We start from the raw sequence: 15209 nt of genomic DNA, 5'->3' as shown, positions 1-15209 counted from the left end.
TGTCACATAAACTTCTCCAGCCTTCTTCTGCGGTTTCAGGGTCCAAAGTTTTCTTTCTGGTGCCTGAAAATGTTGTCATCAACTAGCGAAATCACACTACTGGCATACTTGTGCTAGGTCAAAAATCCCATGGATTTACAGATACACAACTCCACTTGATTATGTGCCTTTTTTTAAAATTAAATACCTCCCAGTCCCAATAAAACAACATATATAAACTGAAAGTTCTTCTGCTCTTCTAATTTGTGGTTTTTTTCACTTAATTCCCCTTTAGAGGTGACATCCAATATTACCCGAGCTCTTTTTCCCTGCTGGATTTCCATTTCCTTGGGGTATCTGAAGGAGGCATGGCTTTTGTTTCAGCCCTTTCTTACTATGCTTTGCATAACTCAAATAAATGTTCTTTGGCCTGCTTTTTTCCTGTCCTTTCAGTGTTCCTGGCACTTTGCTGTTACTATTAATTGTATTCAGCATCAGGCCATAATTAAACCTTTTTTAACCTGGAAGGAGGATAAGAGAAAGAGGAATGTATTGAAACAAAAGGACCCTTCAGGCTTTAGCCTACTGTGTCACTCTTTACTTGCTCACTTTCCCCTGATAAATAATGAGCCGAATTTTCCTTCATCTTTCTCTTAGGTCAAATGCCTCTTGCAAACCCTGCTCTCCTTTTCCACAACATCCCCTGCTAGATCCAATTAATTTTATATTTTTGCCATTCTTCCTAGTATCTTCATTCTGTCACAGGACAGTGATTTTCCAGACTCTGATTTTGCCAGAACATCAGAAAGGGAGATTTAACATAACAGCTGTAGCCACCACCTCATCAGGGTTTGTGTGGTCCAAGACTGCTCCAGGGTGTAACCCCAAGTGTGGTATGGGGGAATGACTTAGATAAATGCAGTAAAAGTACAGTCTTGGCCTAAACTGAAATGTTAATATATGTGGCTCCAGCCATAAGTACTGGGGTTCTGCAGGGAGCTTAGAGGCTGTCAAAGAGATGAATGGAATGCTACAACAGAGAAACCTACCTTGATAATAGGATTTAATTGTTTAGCCCTAAGAGTGAGCAGCAACTGAGTCACATGCAACAGAAACAAGAAGCAAGCAGGACAGAAAGGCTTGAAAGCAGGTCTGAAAACAGCATTCATTTGTCCACCACTGCTGCTGAAGGTTTGCCTAAGTGTATTTTTGTCATTCTACGTTTTGTAAAGGACTTCTGCCTTTTACAATACCCACAGCTGCTAAATACTGCCTTCTTCACAGACAGCTACTGTGTCAGGCTGGAATTCAGGCTTACTGCTTACCTTCCCTCAGAAAAGCTTATTCATAGCTTCCCACTTAAACTGCAAAGATCAACTTGCAAGCTCAGCAACAAAATGCTGAGGGGGCTCACCTTCCTTCAATTTGCTTTGATGGGGCTGCTCAGAGGAACAGGGAGACATCTTGCATGTAAAGGAAGGATCACTAACGAAAATCTAGACAAGATTAATTTCTGGCCTCACCAACAGAGATTCTATGACTCTATCAGTTACTCTGATAGTAAGGTAATACTTTTTTTTAAAGCGTATCACAGGTCCACTTTGAAATTCTGTCTTGTGCAAAGGTGGTGAAAATTTACTCTACAATTATGTGTCTTTAAAGTACTCTTAATACTGGAAGATACATTGAATCTTATTTTCTCCTGCATGAAACTGCATCACAAGACCTATTCAAAATTTGAGAGACTATTCAATGCAGCATCCCTTTAATCCATGCTGGAAAATGTCATGTCTTTATCAAAGATATGCTGATGAGTTCAGAGTGGTCGAGTTCAGTGCCATAAGAATTAATTATTAACCATGCTGTTACAGACTCTTTTCTGAAACTGTCCTTGGTGTGATATTACCTGCTTAAAAATGATGTCTCAATCTAATTTAGTGTGTGAATTTAGATGAGGAAGGTAACTGCAGGTTGTGCACTTCTTTACTTAACAATCTGTTGAACCTGTAAGACCACATCTGTAATTATGCGCTTGTTTTCTGGTTACCCATAACTATAACTTGAGTAGAAATACTTTAAAATTCTGCTGTATTTTTCTCTTTTCAGTTACCTAGTACATTCTATAATGCTTCCCAGAACTTCCTTTATGGGTCCAGCAAGTATTAAAAAAATACATTGCCTTAAAAAGAACAAACAAGCAACTATGAAACAATATAAACTCTTTCATTTTCTTCCATTATTCACTTTGATTCAAATTAAGGTATTTAGGCAGCATGTCAAGGTAAAAACTCACTAAAATGTAGTTCTTGTATATATGAGTAAATTACCTTCTATAGCCATAATCAAATAATTAAACAGATTTATTTAGGTCTGTGTAATTCCCTATTTCTTCTGTAGAGTAATTACACTGGAATAAAGCCACTTTAATTCTGGAACAGACTGTCCACATGGGGAACTATATTGAAACAGCTGTAGTAAAATAATTATTTGACTACAGCTACGCTGTTCGTTCCCCCCCGAAAGCAAGCCACCAACATAAAAATCTTGCCTCTTTTGCAGAAGCTCAGCTATGCTGGCTCAGTCTTGTTCCAAAAACAAAGACTTTGCCAGCAGAATGAACACACAACTCAGAGAATAGCTTTTACCTCTCAATTCCTCACTGAGTGGTGACATACAGTGATGCACTTACAGATTTTTGCCACTTAAACAGTTCTGAGATGTGTTGGGATGTGGAGTGATACCACGGGTAGAAAACACACCCTTTTGTGTAATTAACTATATATTTTGTAAAAGTGTAGTCCATCACAGCGGTAACTCCAGCCGAAAGGAGCAGAAGATGGGCTGCAGCAGCACTCTCCCTCTGCTGGCCTGTGGATACCTCATGCCTGGCAGGTATTGCCTCTGACCTCCACTACTCTGGCACAGCCTGAGGGCAGAGCCTTTCTCTGCCTTGACCTTCCAACGTTTGGAGTTTGAGGCTCACTCTCATCACAGCTTACACCAGTGGCTGAGAAGTGGCTGTTCCTCTCCACTTTTTTGGGCTGCTGTCACTTGTGAAGTGAATTGAAGAGAGAATAGAGCTGCAACATCCTGCTCATTGAATTGCGTTTTTGTTTCACTACCATTAGTTTAAAGATTTTGGCATTCTAGACTTACAGCACAGGCATTGGCTGATCAGTTACTTGCTATGTGAATCCAATACCCAATTTTTGCAGGCTAAGGAGTTCTTCCTTCAGCCACACAGCTACTGGTCAGAGGTATTTCACATCAAAGGCTCTCTAAAATTTGGCTTCCCAAGCTCTCAACGGCACATAAAAGTTCACAGCTCTTGCAAAAGTCATTAGCACGCTGAAGATGAGAAAGGTGGGTCACAACTCACCTCGGTCTGTGTCGTAGAGGAAAACAAAGCGGTTCCATTCATAGTGATCCAGCAGGCTGAGGAGGGCTCCCCGCAGGGACGGCCGCAGCTGCAGCACAAACTGACTCTCCCCTTCCGTGGGGAAACTGGGCGTGATGAGCGAGATGTGCAAGGCGCTGCAGAATGAGGTCAAGGTATGTACTGATCTCTTATCATACAGTCCAAAAATGGCAAAAACTCCTCTAGAATACTGGGAGCAAACTGAAATGAACAAACAAACAAACAGAGTTTAAGTAGAGACAAAAATCTGTAAACATGTATTTACACATTCCAGAATCCCCAAATTTTTAATTCGAAGATTTGCAATTCTGCCTGTACAGTAACATTCAATTTTCACCATGTTTTTTATTCCGGAAACCAATAAATAAATAGCTAAATAATATTCAGTGACTTTTTGATCCTAATCATAGAACACTAAAGTATCTGTCGTGGTTTTGCTCTAAAATAAAATGTAAAATAAGCAACATGTGTTTTTGCTTACCAGTGGAAAAAATCAACATATACTGTTTTAGCCATAACTCTGCAGTGTCAGGCACTGAGCATTTCCATTACCTTGAACTGAAAAATGTTCACATTTTAAAATGTGAAAATTATCAAAAAAATGTTACTGACCTTGTAAGTGAAATTTGGACATTTTGAATTGTAACAAGGTAAAACCTTTGCTCCCTGTTCAGCAGAAAGCCCTTGTAGTACATTAAAACATTTCTAGAGACACTGAGCAAAAACCTACTTCATGAATAATCTCCTTGACTTTAAGAGGGCAGTTAAAGTAAAACACAGTAAGTCAATTTGATCTGACTTTTGCCCCAACCCTTTTATTTCTACTTTGTGCTAATTGAAAACCAGAAAACAAATGACCTGAATATATATTCTGAGTTTCGACTTGCTCTTGGATTCATTTAAGACATAGGGAAAACTTGTATTGATTTCATCAGACTAGGTAAGGACTTTACTGATATCTGCATATAAGAGCAGGCATATGGGTATTTTCTTGAGCAACTACTGCATTTCTATCAATTCATAAAGGATCTCATGACAAACATCTCATTTTTTTAAACAAAAACCAAGTCATTAGAAACTGTGTGATCATTAATAGTAGTACCTCTCCCCAGATCACAGGAAATGGAGAAAGGAACAGTCAGTTAGGGGATCATCATATGTCCTATGCCTCCCTCTCAGTATTTCCTATGCTCTCCTGTTCCAGATCCAATCTTCTCACATTCCATTCTTATCTGTTGCCTAAACAAGGGAAAACTTAAGACACTCTCCCACTAGCCTGGAGTTCACAGTCATTCGGCATGTGCAGCACACTTTAGATAAAATGTACACCCTTAGCAAATTCAAATCACTTCAGCTTTAATTTTTTCATATTACATTTACTGCATAAAGAGCTGAAAACACAAATTGTGCATTTTTCTCCTAAGACTTTGGTGATTTACCCAGTTCTGATGCCAGAACTAGAGTAAGTAGCTTGAGGGCAGTTTTGTGATTTTATATTCTCCTCCAATGTTATGGCTCCCATCCTAGTGATTTTTATAGCCAGATTTTATAGCAATAAAACTATTTCAAAAGCTTTCTTCCTTTACCTGAGTTTACCTTAAATATACAAGTCTTACAAAGCCTCTTAGTATTTTCTTTGCTGGACTACACAAAACAGATTCTCACAGACTCCTCAAATAATTGGCTTGTCATTCCACTAATCATCACAGGGAGCATTGCTCTGCTTTCCCAGTTCCATCTCATCTTGCTTGAACACAGATGACTGACATGTTCAGAATTTCAGTAAAGGATTTCCTGCTGTTTTTAACATTATTTCCCCATCTCAACCACAAATTTTTTTTTCTTACATATCCTAAGATGACATAGTTTTTCTAAAATCTGAACCTCAGTGATGGCTGATGATCATGTTGGAATCAAAAGTCTGCTCCTTCTTCCTTCTGGGCCATTTGCAAATGAGGAGTTTCTGCTTTTAGCAGAGTATTTTCATTAGTCACTATTATTTGTTTTCTATCATGCCACACATATTTCTGCTCACTTTAAAATTATTTACTTCTATGCTTACAGTCTTAGTCTGCTCTGCTCAATGTACTTGTCTGCCTCTGCAGCAAATTCCATCATGGTACCCCGACTTTTTATCTCTGTGTCTACTGTAAAATTAGACATCTAGGATCTTTCTCCTGCAATTGTCCTTCTCCAGCCTGCTACCTCCTCTTCCACTAAAATTTGTTGCCATCTTCTCCACAGTTTCATGCTTGCCTTTCGACTGTTTGTCTCCATTTCCATAAATCACTTCTCTTAAGAGCATGTCTATTTTATGACATTCTCTTGGCAACTGGAAAATAAGAGATCAATCCTACGCCGTCTACCTCAGTAACTTCTGGTTGCATTTTATGCCATCTTCATTCTATATCCATATTCTAAAGCTTTCTTTCCATCAAAATCAATTCTATAACTTCAATGATCATACATATCACAACTTCCTAAACAGCTCTAGCAAGATGCACTTGTTATTGCGTCTGCCCTTCAGTAAACCAGTTCTTGAAGAACCAGGGAAGAAAGATGTGATGTCTCTGGTCCAATTAGTCATCACACCTCTTTTAAGATCAACATTGTCCTTGAGTGAAAATCAATGTGAAATATCTATTAGTTTTAAATCTCCAACCAGATTTTATTGTTTTTCTGTCCTATCATCAATATAGAACAGATTCAATTATTCTCTTATTTCCTGCATTTTTATTGAAATATGTATATAACCTTCTACTGTTGTTTTAATGTTCTTTAAAAGTTTCAATTTTCAGTGGAAGCCCTAACTTGGGCTTTTATTTCTGCAGCAAATGTCCTTTATATCTCCTTTTATTTAAACATGATCTTTCTTACTAATAATCCAGTTTAAAGGCTTGTTTCTTGTATCTTCCTTCTATAATCATTCATTCACTCACATCCTTTGTACTACTTTCCTCTGCAAAGGGATTTCTTCATGTTTTACAAGTATTTCCATGAGTATATGGCAGGCCTTCTCTATTTTTAAACAGAGCTCAATTAACTCTGAAATAACTGAACAGAAACCTCATGCAAATGGTAGTTACTTAATGTGTTTCATGATTAGACAATATCCTTCCTAAGCCTCCTTGTTGTACTTCTTTGCAGTTTTGCAGGGGCACAGAGTACTTTTTGTAACACATGGTCCTTACAGTAGGAATCCACATGATGAAAAATTCAAGAAATCAATGCCAAGCTGTGAAACTGTACACTTAGTGGTGTTAAAGCTCAAATTCATTCTCAGGATGGAGAAAAAAGTCAAACTGGAAATTTCATTAAATAACATAATATGACCTTAAAGTATTTATAACTTAGAGTAACAGAATATAATTCTTCATGTTCAAAGCAAACTATCCTTGCCTCAGTCTAAATCCAAATGTGATAAAACATTATCTGAATACCATTAAAGTCCTGAAATAGCCGATCCAAGAAAACTTGTGCTATTATACTTGAGATCAAGACTGAGAAATAACTGAAGAGTGTCCTTCTTTGCTCCTTGGTAAGAATAAATGCTAAGATGACGGTTATGAGACTTTTTTCTTACTCAGTACAAAACCCACAGAGAGGAAAAATGCCTGTGACACTATGGAGATGAAGCTTAAACATATGCAGAGAAGCTGCAACACTCCTGAATCAATTTTACAGTAATCAGCAGCAACCACAAAATCAGCAAAGCCATGAGGATTTGCATTCCAACTCACTACTGTTCTCAGAAAATGCCTCCCGGCAAACATGACTACCTGAATTTGCCAATGCTTTTTCCATTTCTCTTACACTTCTAAAGGCATTTTACTTATTAAAAATGCACTAAATTATGCTTGGTAAAACAGTTGCATACTAGCATTCTAAGAAAATTTTCTTCAAGATTTTTTTCCTCATAAACACAAAGCAGTGACAAATACACTTTTATGAGCATACTTTGAAAATTACTGAATAATATTTTGTCTTTAAACCAGGTATCTCTTCCTAGCTGACAACCTACTAGCCATATTACACATACTATTTTCTCCTGCAGATTTTGCAATGCCATTGGTCTTGCCCAAGATGAGATGAATGCAGAGGTCAGATTCATAGAATCATAGAATGGTTTGGGTTGAAATGGACATTACAGATCATCTAGTTCCAATATTCCCTCTCATGGCCAGGGACACCTGCCCCTAGATCAGGTTGCTCGAAGCCACATTCTGCCTGGTCTTGAACATCTCCAGGGATGGGGAGTCCACCACCTCTCTGGGAAAACTTTCCCAGTGCCTCACCACTGTCACAGTGAAGAATTTCTTCCTAACATCAACTCTAAATCAAACCTCTTAGAGTTTAATGCCATTTCCCCTTGTCCTGTCACTACATGCCCTTGTAAATAGACTCTCTCCATCTATCTTGTAGGCTCCCTTCAGGTACTGGAAGGCTGCAAATATGCTTCCCTGTAGCCTTTTCTTCTCCAGGTTGAACCTGGTTCTCTCAGTCTGTCTTCACAGGAATGGCACTCCAGTCCTGGGAACAAGTTTCCCAGCTCTGGGCTGGCTCCACCTGGCTCCTTGTTGTGCAAGAGACCCCAGAGCTGATGCAGCACTGCAGGTGGGGTCCCAGCAGGGCAGAGTCCCCTCCTTGGCCCTGCTGCCCACACTGCTTTGGATGGAGCCCAGGACACTTGGGCTTTTGGCTTTCTGGGTTTGGCTTTCTGGACAGTGAGAACTCATTGCCGAGGCATGTTGAGCCTCTCATCAACCAGCACCTCCAAGGCTTTCCTCCAGAGCTAGTATTGATCCTTTCTCCACCCTGCCTGTTCCCCTTGGAACAGATTCCAGAAAAAACATTGCCATGCACCTTAAAAAGCCAATATAATGTTAATGCAGTTGTTGTAATATGAATTAGATGTGTTCTATTCTAGGTGATTGTACTATGTGATAGTACGATCACTTTAAAAGAATAAGTGACTCACAAGACCTTCAGTTAAGAGAAGACATCATGATGGCAAAATGGCAAAAATTGTATATGCTGAAGGGTTTACTGAGACATACAGTCAAGTCACATGGACTTCTTTCTCTGTAAAAGAAATACTTTCCAAAGTTCCTACTACTGTTCTAAAGACAAGTCCCTTACTTAAAACACAAATCTTATCTTGATAAACAAAAAGCAAAAAATTCCAACTTCTTATTCCCAAGTTATACCCATATAGTTTAAATCCTCTCAACAATATATTTACAGAGAATAAGTAGTGTACAGCTGGTCTGCCAACAGTGTTAGTTTTGCTCAGCAGCAAACAAGTACCAGGTATAGGAACCATATATGTAGGAACCTGGGAGACCTGCAGACTAACATCAAAGTAACATGATAGAACCTGCACCAGCCATGACTCACTGTTCCAGGACACAAGTTCTGGAATGAGCATTTTAAAATGCTTTCCCCTACGTTTTCAACTCCTGTGTGGGAAGCCCTGGCACAGTTAGTTATTAGTGGTATGTTGACAGGCACACTGATCTGTCATAAGAACACAAACTATGGAAGCGCCAAAACTGAAAGAGTCAAGACTAGTGTGTGTTGTAGACGTTTTCATATATGAGGATAGTCTTTCATTGTCCTCTCTTCCTTTCCTCCTATGCTTTGGATATCCAAACAGGGATAAGGGATTGTGATCAATGACAACTTGTGTCTGACTCTCCTTCCTCCTCAGGCTGCTCGCCCAATCCAACATCAGATCTCCCTGGAGATACAGTCCTTTGCCAACTTCTCCAGCAGAGGCCCTTGCCAGGGGCTGCAGTTCTTCAAGAGCTGCTACACTGTAGGCACTCTCCAAGAAGCAGTCTTTGAGGAAAAGATTGCTTCAGCATGGGTCTCCCACATTCCTGCCAGAATTCCTGTCAGAAAACTACTCCAGTGTGGGCTCTCTCTCCATTAGGCCACAGCTCCTGCCAGGAGTGGGATCCAGTGTGGACTCTCCATGGGCTGCAGCTTCATTCAGGGCAATCCCACCTGCTCTGGCATGGATCCCCCAGGGGCTGCAGGTGCATATCTGCTCCTGAATCTCCAGGGGCTGCAGGGGCACAGCTGCCTCACCACCATCCGCACCATGGGCTGTAGGGGAATCCCAGCTCTGGTACCTGGAGCACCTCCAGCCCCTCCTTCTGCCTAGGGGTCTGCAGGGATGCTCGTCTCACATATTGTCACTCCACTCTCTCATTGCCCCTTTGCAGCGTTTTTTATCCTTTACTAAATGTGTTATTAGAGAGGTACCACAGCAGCACTGACCAGCTTTCACCACCAGCAGGTCTATTTTGGGGCTGGCTGAAAACTCTGTCTGACACAGGAGTGGCCCCCTGGCATCTTCTCACAGAGGCTGCCCCTGTATTCCCCTCCCTCCAGCCAAAGAAGGGCAGGTACTGATATCCCTGGTGACCTGTGACAGGACTTGAGGGAATGGGCAGAAGTTGTGTCAGGGAGGTTTAGGATGGACATTAGAAAAAAGGTTCTTCACCCAAAGGATGTTTGGGGTCTGCAACAGGCTCCCCAGGGAAGTGGTCACTGCCAAGAAGAGTGGTCAAGCCTGAGAAAAATTCAATTTGGACATTGTTCTCAGGCACATGGTGTAACTCTTGGGGATGTCCTGTGCAGGGCTGGGAGTTGGACTTGATTATCTTTGAGGGTCCTTCCAACTTAGCTCATTCTATGCTTCTTTGATCTGATAAACTCCAGACAGCAACAAATTAAAAAAAAGTTTATTTATGAAGTCACATTTCCTAGTGTCACCATAACAGCACATGAAGACTTTCACTTGAGGTGTGTCTGCAATGCCATCAGTGGTCCATGCCTTCATGGATCATGGTCATATACACTGTTTTGTTCAGCTGCTGTGCACCTGCCAGCACTGATGTAAAGAATGCTGTGCAAATTTTCCCAACTTAAAGTACTCCTTCCAAGAGGAACAGCCTACCCATATGGAGATGCCAACTCTACATGTGAGATGAAGCACAGAAGAGAGGATCATTTAATCTAAATATGAACCTGCCTCCCAAAGTCAAATGATTTGTATCAACTTATGTCATGAGAACTCTGACATTGGTGATGAGCAGTATTTCTAAAATAGCTTTGGGATTGGCATTCCCTGTTAAAATGTCCAAAGATCTTTCTATTCACTTTGCACAGATCATCCCAACAGTCTCTTCCTCCTCTGTGCTCTCTGATCCACCTCCTCCTGATCACTCCACTGACCTCTACCTCCTGGAAGAGGAGACAGGGCTAGTTAGAGCTCTGGAACTAGGAGACAAATTATCTAAATTCACCCCTCTGTAGTTTTAAACTATCTTGCAGACAAATCCAGTACAGATTTGAAACACATATGCTCTTCTTCAGTTGTGTTTGAGACTGCTGATTTAAAACTAAATTATGCTCTTGCATTAAGAAAAATTCCCAACACTAGACGAATTTAATGAGCTGAACTAAATCACTGATATAAGATGACAGACAGGATTATAAAAGAGAAGACAGTGTTACATAAAGTGGGTAGATGAAAAACACTATAGATATATTAGGACCAATTTATTACTATCTTAAAAATTGTCTGGAGTAGAATAGGATACCTTTAAATACGGTTGTCCAAAATAGGACAAAAGGGAAATAAGGAGTTTCTTACAAATTATATACATCCAAACATCCAACCCTATTTGTGTTCTATTTATAAACCCTGCACCCTCTAAATCATCATCTACCTTTCTCTTTTGATCACAAACTCCTTCAAGCAACTTAATTATCTTGCATTTAGGAGGCATATATCATGTCAGGCAGCAACATATCTAAAGAGTTATAACCAGAAATGCTGTCACAGAATTACTTTAACCAAAATCAGCTTATTGCTCTAAAATTTAACACCATATTAGTGGTTGAAGTGAACAAAAAGAGACTACATTAAGATCTTTCCAGCTTAAAAAACCTAACCAAACAAACAAAAAACAATGAGTTGCAAGTATTATCTTCTTGAGTATTTATTCCTCTCAAACATTTGTCCTCCTATAATAAGATATTGCATAATGTGAAGTCTGGCATGTTGGGAATTGAATCTCCGAAAGGAAAATCATCCCCTGGAGCAAGTCACTTTGCATTTCCATGTCTCAGTTTTCAAGGTTTAAACTGTCTGTTCTATTGAGGACTGTAAGCACTTGACAGGAAGGCCCATCTCCTATTAGATATCTGTAAAAAGTTTAGCACAATGGTCCAGCTGTCTCAATGGGTCTTCTGAGTGCTACCCCAATGTGCATGAATGTTATACCTAGTGGGCCTGTATCTTGCAGTCCCATAGTAAATTCTGAAACCCTAAAAGCACATAAGCCTTTCTCCTGCAGGTCATTGTGTTTGGCTGTATGCGTAAGATTAAGCGTGTACTAAAATCTGTGCAGGAGTATTCAACATAAGTTCAACAGACAGATCCACAGAACACAGAAAATTCCTGAGTGCTTTTTACTCACACCAGTGGGCTCCTTCTAGTACTTTCTTCTAAGCGACTTATCAGCTCATTTAAAAATATTCTTCTAAATACAATGAAAGCCTTGGTTTAATGTGCTAGATCAAGTGGTAATTTGGGAAATGCAATTCTGTTTGTTCAGCTGCAGATGTGAGAACATATTGCAAAACAACATACAAACTTACTACATTTTTTAATTAATTGTTACATTTGCAGAAAGCATTTTTGTGAATTGTCTCTAAAAGACTATTTCAGCTCAAAGACAATTCCTGAAACAATATCAGAAAGTGATAGTGCATTTCTTGCCTATTGAATGGAAAATGGAATTGAATGAGATTAACTAACATGCATGGTAATTTCTTCTTTTAAAATAAATTTAAACTTTCTAACATAGTATTAGGTTTACAATGTCTTATACCAAATCACTAAGCTATAGAACATTAACTTTAGTGGGCTACCCTGAGAGATGCCCAAAATAAAAGAGAAGACCATTGTGACCAGGCAAGACTGGCTTGTTGATCTAACTGCTGTACTCTTCTCCATGCTTCATAAAGAGGCAAGATTTTCTCTCCACAAATTAATACATTGATTAAAGTTTCCTCCAAGCCAATTGCAAAAGAAGTTGTTAAACAAGCATGTGTGCCTTTGTATGTACAGAGCCACACACAGGGAGAGTGGAGGAGTCTGTCTCACCTGGTTCTTACCACCCAAAAGTCAAGGGCTTAATTTCTGGAGATTTTTTTCTGTCTCTAAAATAGAAGAAAGGTATATTCTGAAAACAGATCTTAAAATGGGTGTTAAATTGTATGTACTGATTTATCCACAAGAGGTACTTTTCTCTTTCTAACTGGAAAACAAAACTACACAGTTATGAAAGGCTTGGCACCTATATTTAGATAGATAAAAATGTTCACACAATCTCACTTTAGGAAAATACATCTGTATTTTTAATTCCCATTCCATCCCTAGATTCAGTGTGATTTGGACCTGCCCTTCTTTGAGGCCCATCTCATATGACTGACACAGATCCCTTGCAGCCAGGGGCTCCACGTATTTGTCACACAGAGATCATGTATCTGCCTTCCTTAGAAGTGCTCACAACACTCATTTCTTGATAAAGAACACAAAGTAGCTTGGCCGTTTATAAATTTCTGAGGGGGAAACTGCTTTAATCTTTAAATACTTTCCATCTGAAAACTTGGGCAACACTAAAGTATTTTACTTTCATTAATATATAATTCCACATAATTTAAATCCAATGGAATGCTTTTACAGAACAAGAAAAAAAAATTTCCACTGGGTTTATTTACAGAATTTCTTTTTCCTCTGTGCCTTGGTTAATTTCTTTGATAGAACACCACTCATGAATTTCACATTTGCTGAACACTAACTCTTTTCTCATTTTTAAAGCACTTTGCAGCTCTGTCTACAATAAATCATCCAGTCTTTGTGCCTTTGTCCTCCAGTCCTGTGCACGCCATGGATCTGATATTTATAGCTGTCTGGCAATGTACATACACGTGTGTATCCCTAACTCTGCCAAAACTTTCTTTTTGAAAGCTCTCCCACAGAGAATCCACATGCAGCATTTACCTTTCATAGTCACATGAATGAGAATCCACATTGGTACAGAAGTTCTTTTTTGGCTGTTTTTAAAAGCTGGTAAAAATATCAGAAACACGTGAGAGTTCCAAGCTTTTCAGAACTATAAAAGCTTTTTAAAAAGTTAAACATGGTAGGAAGTTCCTATGACACTGGCAGGTTCTCTCAAGGACAAAGTCTCTACAGCCAACTTTGAATTTTTTTTTCCTGCTTCAGGATAAAAGCTTAGAGAGGCATAACAGATTGCATGGAAATTAGACTGGACTACAGTAAAAAACCAGTTTATGGAATCAATTGTAAAATTCCCTGTTGCTTAACTGAGGTGAACATTTCACCATTGATACTCCTGGTGCTTAGAGATCTTCTTGCAAAATCCTATCACCTTTTCAGTTTGCCAGCTGAGGGAAAACTCATCCTCATTAAATGAATACCTAGAGAAATCATGTTTGATAACTTATCTAGATTGGCTGTGTGATTAAACATTTTTTGCTTCTCTGATTAAACATTTTCTGTCCTTCTTGGACTGATTCATTTTCTTACAAGACATATTACTTCTTTCAGTTCAAATTTGAACTTCATTCAATTGAACTTCTACAATTCTTTGTAGAAAAAAACAAATTATTTTGCAGTTTTTTTCCCCCAAAAATCTAAGATTTTATAATCCCATATCCCATATCCCCTAACCCATTCCATATCCCATCTTAATGAAACAGAGCAAACAAAAATATGAGTTTTGTTTTAAGAAGTCATCCTTTGATAGCCCACTTCTCTACAACACTAGCCTCTTTTTACTTTTTAATCTTGAAAAGGGAAAAATAGGCATATTTAAAAAGAAGTTTTTCTTTCCAGAAGAAAAAGAGCTGAAAAAAAAATCAGTTTAATCAGTTTTAAATAGGAGGGTATCTCATGAAGCATGCAGGTAATTACATAAAAATAGCTTCTTATACATAGCTATGTAATCACAGGTTTTTCTTACACATAAGAACTATTTGCAGTTAACAGAAAAAATAGTGACAGCTTTTTTTCTTCATTTTGGAGAAATACATGTTAATTTTGCAGTACTCCTGCCAGCAAAACTATCATTGACAGGAATTAACTGAATTTCATTTGAGATGTGAGGTGAAGCCATACAATATGGCTCCTAACCTAAATTGTTTTGAGGAAGGCTTTACCGTAATTTGTACCTCAAACACTGTTTTCAGGTTGGGGTTCCACTACAAGAAAGACATTGAGGGGCTGGAGCGTGTCCAGAGAAGGGCAGCGGAGCTGGGGAAGGGTCTGGAGCACAAGTGCTGTGAGGAGCAGCTGAGGGAGCTGGGGGTGTTCAGCCTGGAGAAAAGGAGGCTCAGGGGGACCTCATCACTCTCTGTAAACTGCCTGAAAGGAGGGTGCAGCCAGGTGGGGATCAGGCTCTTCTGCCAGGTAACAAGTGACAGGGACAAGAGGAAATGGAAAGTTGTATCAGAGGAGGTTTAGATTGGAGATTACAAAAATTTCTTCACTAAAAAAAGGGTCAAGCATTGCAACAGCCTACCTACAATCACCATACCTGAAAGCGTTCAAAAAACATGTAGATGTAGCACTTCTGGGACACAGCTTAGTGGTGGACATGACATGTTATGTTTACCTCTGGACTCAATGATCTTAGATGTCTTTTCCCAAGCTATAGGATTCTATAATTCTATTAAACTGGGGGGGCATGAGGGAGGGAGGCTCCAG

At 39.3% G+C, this 15209-nt stretch overlaps 1 protein-coding gene across 9 annotated transcripts in view; it reads right to left on the bottom strand.

Moving 5' to 3' along the window:
- Positions 1-15209, bottom strand: part of GRIA4 (glutamate ionotropic receptor AMPA type subunit 4) — a 218219-nt gene that overhangs the window by 143037 nt on the left and 59973 nt on the right. For all 9 annotated transcript variants that reach the window (XM_066312984.1, XM_066312985.1, XM_066312991.1 and 6 more), the window contains exon 3: positions 3359-3598. In XM_066312984.1, the coding sequence (XP_066169081.1) occupies positions 3359-3598 (240 nt within the window). The remainder of the gene's footprint in view (positions 1-3358; positions 3599-15209) is intronic.

The sequence above is a fragment of the Sylvia atricapilla genome, chromosome 2 (assembly GCF_009819655.1).
Source record: "Sylvia atricapilla isolate bSylAtr1 chromosome 2, bSylAtr1.pri, whole genome shotgun sequence".
Classification (NCBI taxonomy): domain Eukaryota; kingdom Metazoa; phylum Chordata; class Aves; order Passeriformes; family Sylviidae; genus Sylvia; species Sylvia atricapilla.
Note: the sequence above shows the minus strand (reverse complement) of the source record. Positions and strands in the feature narration are given on the sequence as shown.